The sequence below is a fragment of the Miniopterus natalensis genome, chromosome 19, assembly GCF_054644295.1.
Source record: "Miniopterus natalensis isolate mMinNat1 chromosome 19, mMinNat1.hap1, whole genome shotgun sequence".
NCBI lineage: Eukaryota > Metazoa > Chordata > Mammalia > Chiroptera > Miniopteridae > Miniopterus > Miniopterus natalensis.
The window spans coordinates 26,742,830-26,752,497 of record NC_142099.1 but is presented as its reverse complement, the minus strand read 5'-3'; the positions used below and the strand labels follow the sequence as shown (position 1 = coordinate 26,752,497).

The 9,668-nt window shown below is 44.3% G+C and overlaps 1 protein-coding gene and 1 long non-coding RNA gene across 3 annotated transcripts in view; one reads left to right on the top strand and one right to left on the bottom strand.

Moving 5' to 3' along the window:
* Positions 1–356: 356 nt before the first annotated feature.
* Positions 357–7,834, bottom strand: LOC107538858 (uncharacterized). The gene is made up of 3 exons (XR_001603349.2): positions 7,349–7,834; positions 2,595–2,696; positions 357–1,830 (listed from the first exon to the last, which is right to left on the bottom strand). It is a non-coding gene; the product is annotated as an uncharacterized LOC107538858 (long non-coding RNA).
* Positions 7,835–9,343: 1,509 nt separating this feature from the next.
* RCOR3 (REST corepressor 3) overlaps positions 9,344–9,668 on the top strand; it is a 40,843-nt gene continuing 40,518 nt past the window's right edge. Inside the window, exon 1 of one of the 2 annotated variants that reach the window (XM_087827806.1) lies at positions 9,344–9,545. In XM_087827806.1, coding sequence (XP_087683932.1) covers positions 9,380–9,545 — 166 coding nt within the window. In that variant the 5' untranslated portion in view covers positions 9,344–9,379. Of the gene's footprint in view, positions 9,549–9,668 lie in introns of both variants that reach the window. The other variant, XM_087827805.1, reaches the window with a different exon arrangement.

Genomic DNA, 9,668 nt, shown 5'->3' with positions numbered 1-9,668 from the left:
GACTGGCTGTGCCAGAATGTCCACAACTTAACTTTGTTGTATATCCAGAGTTAGTTCAGCTCTCAGATCCTTCTTCGTACTAATTAAATATTCACCAAGGCTGAAAGGAGTATTCTTCCATTATATTTAATAAAATCACTTCCAGTTTCATAAATATTTAAAGACTTCGTGATGCAATACAGACAAACAGATAAATACACAATTTTCATGAAGTATCATTGAGTTTGCACAATCTCCTCAGGAGAGTAAACCCATAGTTTCTCTGGGATAGAGTCAGAGATGATTCTATGGGAGAACTGCATTAAAAAAAAAAATCATTGCAATATGATCTCATTCATATGTGGAATCTGAAGAACAAAATAAACTGATGAACAAAATAGATCCAGTGACACAGAAGCATGAAACAGATTGAGGAATCTCAGAGGGAAGGTGTGGGTGGGCGGGTGGGTGGCGAGATTAACCAAAGACTTTATATGCATATATGCATAACCCATGGGCACAGACAGCAATGTAGTGAAGGCCTGGAGCGGGGGGTGGGTGCAGGGTAGAAGGGGGTCAATGGGGAGAAAAAGGGGATATCTGTAATACTTTCAACAATAAAGATAATTTTTTTTTTTTTAAATCACTGCAATACCAGAGGATATGGATATCAGAATTGGGGTATTTGATTCAAATACTAACTAAAATACTAGTATTTTCTTTTTTGAAGCTTTATAATTCATAAAATAAAAATATGAGTGGATAAAAAAGCTGTGGTACATTTACACAATGGAATACTATGTGGCTGTAAAAATGAAGGCTCTCCTACCCTTTGCAACAGCATGGATGGACATGGAGATTGTTGTGCTAAGCGAAATAAGGCAGGCAGAGAAAGACAAATATCACATGACATCACTTATATGTGGAATCTAATGAACAAAATAGGTTCAGAGGCATGGATGCACGGAACAGACTGATAGGTCTCAGAGGGGAGGAGATGGGGGGACTAGAATATATTAACCAAAGAACTTATATGTATATATGCACAGCCCATGACACAGACAATAGTGTGGTGAAGGCCTATGGTGGGTAGGAGGCTGGGTGGAGGGGGGATAAAGGGCGGGGAGGGAGGAAATGGAAGCATCTGTAATACTGTCAACAATTTTTAAAAAGTATGCATTAAGTAAAATGGAAAATTATAAAAATTTAAACATTAAATATAAATCATCAGTCTAATATCAGTTGTTGGCAGATAAAATGAATAAAGCAATACAAACAAACTTAGCTAAACACTACATGAAGTGAAGCAAATGTAATTAATCATGACAAATAGAAGATGAAATATGACACATTTTTTAAAAAGATGTTTCTTTAACTGTGTCCATTAGTCATTATTAGATAGTGAACTTACTCTTGTGCACATTTTTCCAGCTGCTGAAACACGAATTCTCTCTACAATGGCTGGAAGAGGGAATCATGGTTATTAGATAACTCCAGATATTTTCTCCTTACACTGTATTCAAATGGTCTCTGCTTTTTTTTTGCATGCACACATGCATACTCATTTCAAGGTATTTTTAATAACTATTTCTTCCATGGGTTGCAATCTTTTTATTGACAGCAAGCTGTTGTTATTCCTTCAACAGAAATATTTCCAGTACTCCTTTGGCTTCTTTATTTTCATGATGGGATTCCAATGCAAAAAGTTTCTTGAATTAGTTTAAATACTGGCTTATCTTATTTGTTCAGAAGTCTCTGGAACTCAAGTATTATTCTACCAATAGTAGCTTTTCTTTTCAGTTGTCCTTTACTCTTCCTCTCAGGAATTATGGAGACATAGAGGAATTTTATCTACACAAGTAAAACACAGCTTGATTAGAAATTGTAATGCAGTATAATATATCAGTGATTCAAATTTCAGAATTTTTAAGAATGGTTTTATTCCAACAAAAAATACTGGTCTTCTGGTACCTTAAAATATCATAGTATATGGAATACTGTAATTTTTTAAAACATAATTGCATTTAGTAACTTAAAAGTTAAATATAATCCACATAATACAACTCAGACTTGTAATTCAGTCCTGGCATTAAAAAAAAAAAAAAAAAAAAAATCACAAATCCAGCAACCTGAAGTAATTAAAATAGAAATTCAAATCTTTGCTATACCCTCTGATCAAAATCCCCAAAGAGAAAAACTTTAAACTTCATTAAAAAAAACCCTTTCTTTATCCCTACTGCATGGAACATATCTGGAAGCTACTCAAAAGTCTTTCTTCTTTGTTCACCCCCAAGGTTAAAAGGACTTTCACTTGAACCCAAGCATTATGAATTTTTGTTTTCCCATTACTATTCACCTTCCAGAATCTCCACTGGTTCTTCTACTGGGTTAAAGATGAAATGGGAGGTATGGGACTTGAGGTAGACCCTATATTCTTTCAAAGAGAGTGACTACAAGAAGAAGACAAGTAGCTTGAGGACACAATATTGAAGGAAGGATTACTTTTTGCATTGTTTTTGAATGTAACAAACATTAAGATGTTTATAGGCCATCAAGAAGGAGCCAAATAGAAAGGCAGACATTAAAAAAATACAGAAAACAGGGAATAGACTAACCTGAAGATTAAGGTTCCAGGCTTTTGTACATTCCGCTCTTGCCAGAAACTCCCTTCCATTTACTGCATCTGGGCCATCTATCACAGGTGCAAATGCCCACAACTGCATCATATAACATGTTGAGTAAGAAAGGTAGAATTCAAAAAGTTCTCAGAATGTCCAGGTAAGCTAAAACAACCAGGTGAAATGAAATGGTAATACATGTACACTCATTTACTCAGGAGAGGGAAGAAAGGGGACATAAGAAATCTATAGCAGTCTAAGTGAGGAGAGACCAGGCTAAACTATAACATGTAAGAAAGGCCCAGAGGATACTGTTGGCTCGATTTAGTAACCATGTCCAATTGTTGCCAAGAGATACCTAGCCCCTTCCACCATGTGAAGTTAGAGGAAAAGTCTGCAACCTGGAAGAGGGCTCTCACCCAACCATGATCTTGGACTTCCAGCCTCCACAACTGAGCAATAAATTTCTGCTGCTAATAGCCACCTAGTCCGTGGTACTTTGTTATAGCAGCCTGAGCAGACTAAGACACAACACACCCACACACAATATACATGAATGCTGTATTAACTATTTGCACATGGATTTTTTTCCCCTTAAAATATCAAGATTGTTCTATATTGACATAAGTGGATATGCTTCACTCTTTTTCAAAAGGTTACTTATATATAGTTCATTGTGTGGGTGTGTGTTGGTATTAAAGACTAAAAACTAATCACACTAGTAACGTTAAAAAAGATGGAAAATATTTTAACGCAGAAAAAAACTCTTGAAAACTTAAACACAGAAGTCAGAAATTTTTGTTCAAATAGTTATTAAGCATTGTCAGTGGGAAGGTTGCTGGCATCAATTCGACACCGAAAGGAATCCTTAATTTGGGGTGGGATGAAGGGACTTTTATTCAGTGCAAACAGCTCCTCTGTGACACAGCACGCTGTGGAACAGCTCGACTGTGACACAGCACTGCTGCTGGAAGGCCCTGGGGCCAGGCCACTTCTCCAGCTGGGCAGCTCTGCTCTGCACCAGGGGGACATCCTTGGGGTTTCGGCTCCAGCCAGCGAAAAGGAGTCTTCTGCGGAGAGGAAAACGCGTTCCAGCCAGCGGGGAGCGGCCTGGTACAGACAGAGGTCCCCCGCCCCTGGCCCCTGGTTGGTCCTTCTTCATGCAAATAAGCACCAAGTCCTCGCAGTTTGATTGGTCCAAAAGGCCCTGTCTGACTGGTCAGGATGGAGCTGCTGATTGGTCAGCGTAGACGCTAATGATGATGTAGCTGCACAGCTCCAATTGGACGGGGAAAGCCTCGGTCCTATTGGTTGAAGGGTTCCAGGCGCTCCCCAGTGCGGGCTGGCTCCGCCGGCAGGACCGCGGGCCGGCGGCTCGGTGCGAGCTTCTCCCGTAGGTGCCGTTTGTGTAAGGCCTCTGCGTAGAAATGGTTACTACGCTGTGTTATTTTCATCTGAGCCCAGTTAAACCACTAGGAGCCTTTCTCGGTGGGTATCTTCTTTTTCAGGGCCCACAGTCCCTACTATGTGCAGGGATCCGGATGACTTACTGTCTCCTTTCCTTAGCATGATGTTGCAGCTTTAAATGTCCATCTGATACTAAGGGGAAACAGCATCTGGTATTTTAATTTTTTAAATGTTACCTATATACATATTTTTGCCTAGAGCTCTATAATTTTTTGCTTTAAGACACTAAATGTAGTCCCTTGTTTTATTTGCTGTTTCATCCACACGGATGCTCTTCTGGAGGAGGTTCACATTGGTTATTCCCATTTCCTTATTTCCTCACTTCTCAGTCCATCATCCCGGTAAAACTGCTCTCACCAAGACCATTCACGACCTCTTACTTGCCTAAGCACTGTACCCATGCGAGCCTTTCCTCACTGGACTTCTCTGCTTCCCCAGTGATCTTGTTTCTGTTTGGATCTCTCTTTGGTTTCAGTATGTTACTCTCCTAGTTTTCTGTCTTTTATGAATTTCTTTTCTTTGTGGCCTTTCAGTGTTGGTGTTCCTCTGCTTTTCATTCTCAGCTCATTGTATTTCTCATTTTATATGCTTTTCCTGTGTGATCTAGTTAGGTCTCATGACCTTAGTCAGCTACAATCAATTGGTAACAAACTCCTTTCTCCAGTCCTGTTCTTAATTATATATCCAGTCAAACGCTGGATCTCTCTCTATGGAGAATCTAATGTACCTAGAAATGAATTCAACCTCCTTGTCCCTCAAATTGGTAAGTCTTCAGGACTTACCACCTCAGTTGTTGACACGATCATCCACCCAGACACCCGAGGCAAAATCCTGGCACCAGTTTAGACTCCCCACTTCCCTTCTCCTGTCCATATTCAATCAACCCCCAAATTTTGCTAACTTTACCTACTAAATGTTTACCTCTGTCCCTGCTTCTATCCTTGCTACCACTGCCAGTTGGTTTCTTTGCCAAACTCAATTTCCATCTAAAATACCATTTGAACCAAATCACACTCTTGCTTAGATCCCTCTGGTCCTTTTCCGTTATCTATAAATTGCTTAACCTTTTCAATGCTATAAAGGGCTTTATGTAGTTCAGCCCTGCCTACCTCTGCAGCCTCATTCTGGATTGACTTCGTGCTCCAGGAATACAAATCTATCTGTAGTTTCCTGACATAACAAAATTCAAGATACTTTGTGTTTTTTGTACTATTTTCTGTACTTGGAATGTTCAATATTTTCCTTTATAACTTGAGCTTTTCATGTCGTTTAATATTTGACTACCAAAGTTATAAAGATAACATGAGTAGGCATCAAGGTTTGTTTTCCACATGGATATTCAACTGACCCAACCCCATCTATTAAAACGTCCAGTTTTTTCTACCCATCACTACAGTGTCACCTTTGCATATATAAAATGTTCACATAAGCATCTGTTTGGGAACTCTATTCAGTTCCACTAGTCTACTTTCGTGTTTGTTTTTTTTAATTAATTTTTTGAGAGAGGAGAAAAGAACATCGATGTGAGAAACATGAATCAGTTGCCTCCCTCCCTCACCCTGACTGACCAGGGATGGAGCCCACAATCTGGGCATGTGCCCTGACCAGGAATGGAACCCGTGACCTTTTGGTATATGGGGTGACACTCAACTGAGCCACACCAGCCAGGGCTCCAGTGGTCTACTAATATCTGGTAGTATAAATCCTCCAATCTTTTTCCTCTCCCAGATTATATTGGCTATTCTTGGTCTTCTGAAATTTCCATATAAATTTTAGAATCAGCTTGTAAATTTACACAAACACAAAACCTGCTGCGATTCTAATAGGGATTAGACTAAATCTACAGACCAATTCAGGGAGAACTGACATTTTTACATTATTCTTGTCTTCTGATCTATGACCGCAGTACACCTGTCCAGTTACTTGGGTCTTCTCTTATTTCTCTGAATAACAAATATTCAGTATAGAGTTCTTAGGCTACACACCTTTCATTAAAATTTATTCCTGGGTGCAAAGGGCTGGATGATGCCCCGAAGATGTTAGGTCCTAATCTCTGGAACCTGTAAATGTTTCCTTATCTGGAAAAAAAGGTCTCTGCAGATATGATTAAGTTATGAATCTTGAAACAAGGTGATAGTCCTGGATTATTCAGGAGGGCCCTAAATGCCATTAGTGTCCTTGTATGATAGAGGAAGAGGGAAATTTGAGACTCACAGAGAAGGCAATGTGAAGATGGAGGCAGAGATTAGAGTGATGTGGCTTCAAGCCACGGAATGCCAGCAGACACCAGAAACTGGAAAAGGCAATGAACAGATTCTCTCCTAGAGCCTCTAGAGGGAATATGACCCTGACACTGTGATTTTGGACTTCTGGTCTCAAGAACTTTTGAGAATAAATTTGTTTTAAGCCAAGTTTGCGGTAATCTATTATAGCAGCCATAGGACATTAATATGCTAGGTATTTCACATTTTTATAGTTTTTAAAAAAATTCATTTCCTAATTGTTTAGTGCTAGTACATAAAAATATAATTGATCTTTATATGCTGACTATATCCAGCAACTTGCTAAATTCACTTATTAATAGTTTATAGGTTATAATTTTAAATACAGACTATCGTGATTTCTCCAAATAACTTTTATTTCTTTCCAATCCTTATACATTTTTTCCTTGCGTTTTTGCAGTCACTGAGATGTCTAGTACAATAGTGAAGTATATCCTCTTATATCTTTTGATTTTGGAACTATGAAAATGTATTGTCTGTCCCAAATTTAAAATACAAGGAAAATATAAATAAATAAATACCTAAGAAAACAGCCAAACAAAATAACTAACACCCTTCTAATTGAGGAATGCAAAGGCCTTTTCTTAAACCCTTCCCCTGAGCCAGCATTGCTGGCTGTAGTTTATTAACCCTTTCTTAAAGCTCTCCATCCTTGTTCAGACTCTTTCCTTCCTTTAACCCCATAATAGACATTCCCCAAATCTTCCCCTTGGGTCGTTTCTCTTTTTCAACTGTCCTGTTAATTGCTGGGAAATCATTTTAATGCCCATTACTGATCTTCAGAGTTAGGCCATGTTCCTTTCCTTCAGGGGCAAAACAGAAACTTGCTTTTCTTTTTTCTTTTTTTTTAAAATGCCATAACCCACCCACCTCCCTCCCTGAGGTTCTTCTCCCAAGAGTGGAATGCAGTCTGCCTTGCTCTGCCCTCTTTGCTGTACTAAAAAAAAAAAAAAAAAAAATCTTTTTACTTTAAGGGTTTTACTACTAATAAAAATAGGTTACCAAAGTCCCCTCATCTTCAACGATTTGGTTCTTGATCTGTATGTAGAAATTCCTTTCTGTAGAAAGGTGGGTGTTGCAAAGTTGGGTGTTAGAAAGCTGGCTGGCCAAGAGGCCTCAGAGAGACGTTTCTTTGTAATTCACTCAGTTCAGGGTCTGTCCTTTGTGTTCCAGGACCAGAGATGCTGAATCATGTTCATCATAGGCTTGTGTAGAAAAAGAAAAATACCAATGTGTTAATTTACAGTGAAAAATATAACTGTCAAGGAAAATGGCTATTCACTTCATTTGGCCAGGACGTTCTCTCCTTAGAGAAAAACTATACGGGAATTAAAACAATATTCAGAAATATATTTGGAATAGGCTAGAATAAAAGGTTTGGTGGTATGATTTAAATATTGAATGCAAGTACACCAAGCTTTGACAGAGAGCTGAAACTATCTCCACGGCCAGAACCAAGATAGATTTTGCACCTGCCCAGGAGACTTTCCCCTTTAGACAAGGCCCCTGCCAAATATTTACTTCCCAGGCTCTTCTTGGCTCACTTCCCGATTTCTTGGAGCGAAGGCTTGCTCAGGTCGGCGGGGCTTATTTCTGGTTTGATCCACTCTGCATTGACCTAAAATAGAATTCTTCCAGGGCAATCTTTTTAAGTGTTTGGGAAATACCTTATTGTTGACCCCAAATACTACTCTGCATACATCTGCATACTAGGCGCTCACAGTAAATCCTCAGATACTTACTTATAGGGGGAAGGGGGAATCATAAATAGCCCCCAACGCCAGGCAGCCTGGCCCATTAACCGAAGTCCTCAAACCTGGTGACGGAAAAACGCAGTTCCCTGCTCCTCCTGCCTGATGCAATTCGGTAAAGCAGGACAGACAGAGCGCCTCTCCGCGGGGCTGGGCACCCTGCGGGGCTGCGGCCCCGCCCTCTCCGCGGCCACAGGTCAGCACCCGGGCGGGCGCCAACCGGGCGAGAGGCCCGGCCTCGGGTCGCCACCGACCGCACCCGCTCCCAAACTAATGCAATAGCAAAAAAAGGAAGAAAAAAAAAAAAGTGAGAAGAGGAAACGAGGGTAAAGGGTTAAAAACAACAACGAAAAAAACCTTTTTAGCAAAATATAGCTGCCTTGCTCAGCACCGGAAACTCAGCTCGGCACCACCGGTCTCTTCCAGGGAATCGGGTCCCCGCTCAGAGATTCAGAAACAAAAAACTGCCGCGGTCCCGGCCGAGCCTACTCCTCGGCCCGATGCGCCGGGGAACCCGAAGGCCGCCCTGCTCCAGGCCCGACCCCAGGGCGGGGAAGCGCGCGACACCCGCCCGCCGTCGGCCGAGGGGCCCTGACACCCAGCAGCCAGCCCGCCGCACGGGCTGGAGAGGGCCGGGCCATCGCCGGGCCCACCCGGCCCCGCAACCCCCTCGGGAAGAGGGGGGCCGCCCGCAGGACCCGGGCGCCTCGGGTCGCGCCTCGCCTCTCACTGCAGCCGCGTTCCTTCCGCCCCGAGAGGGCAAAGAGTCCGGCGGCCCCGCGGCGCCTCCGCGCGGGCCCCAGAGCGCCCCCTAGGCGGGAAGCCCGCGCGGCGGCCGCGCCTCGCCCGCGATTTCATCAGCGCGCGGCGGCGGGGGCCCCGGCTGCGGGCGGGCGGGCGGGCGGGCGAGCGGGGCTTCCCCGGCCCGGCCGGCCCTCCCCCGCCGCCCCTCCCCGGCGGCCGGAACCTCCCTGCGGGGCGGAGTGATACTGGCGGCGTAGTGGAGCGCGGCGCGGCCGAGCGGGGAGCCCGGGGCTGCGCGGGGCGGGCGGAGGGAGGAGGGGAGAGAGGCGGGGCCGGGGCGGGTTGTTGTGAGGCGACTGCGCTACTGCCGGACCGGGGCGGTTATGGCGGCTCCATATTAACACCCTCCTCCTCCTCCACCGCCGCCGCCGTCTCCTCCTCCTCCTCCTCTCCCTCCCGCCCCCACCCCTAGGCGATCTCCCCCCTTCACCCAGACGCCTACCCCGGCCCCTCACCTTTCCCCCTCCCCTCTTCTACCATGCCCGGCATGATGGAGAAAGGGCCCGAGTTACTGGGGAAGAACCGGTCGGCCAACGGCAGCGCCAAGAGCCCGGCCGGCGGCGGTGGCAGCGGCGCCTCGTCCACCAACGGCGGGCTGCACTTCTCGGAGCCCGAGAGCGGCTGCAGCAGCGACGACGAGCACGGTGGTAGCCTCGAACTCCTCCCCGCCAGCCCGCCTGCCCCCCTCCTCCTCCCCTCCCCCAGCCCCCTCCCTTCGCCGCGCTCCCGCCCTCCCTCCCCTCGGAGCCCGGGCGCTGCGGTAGCCT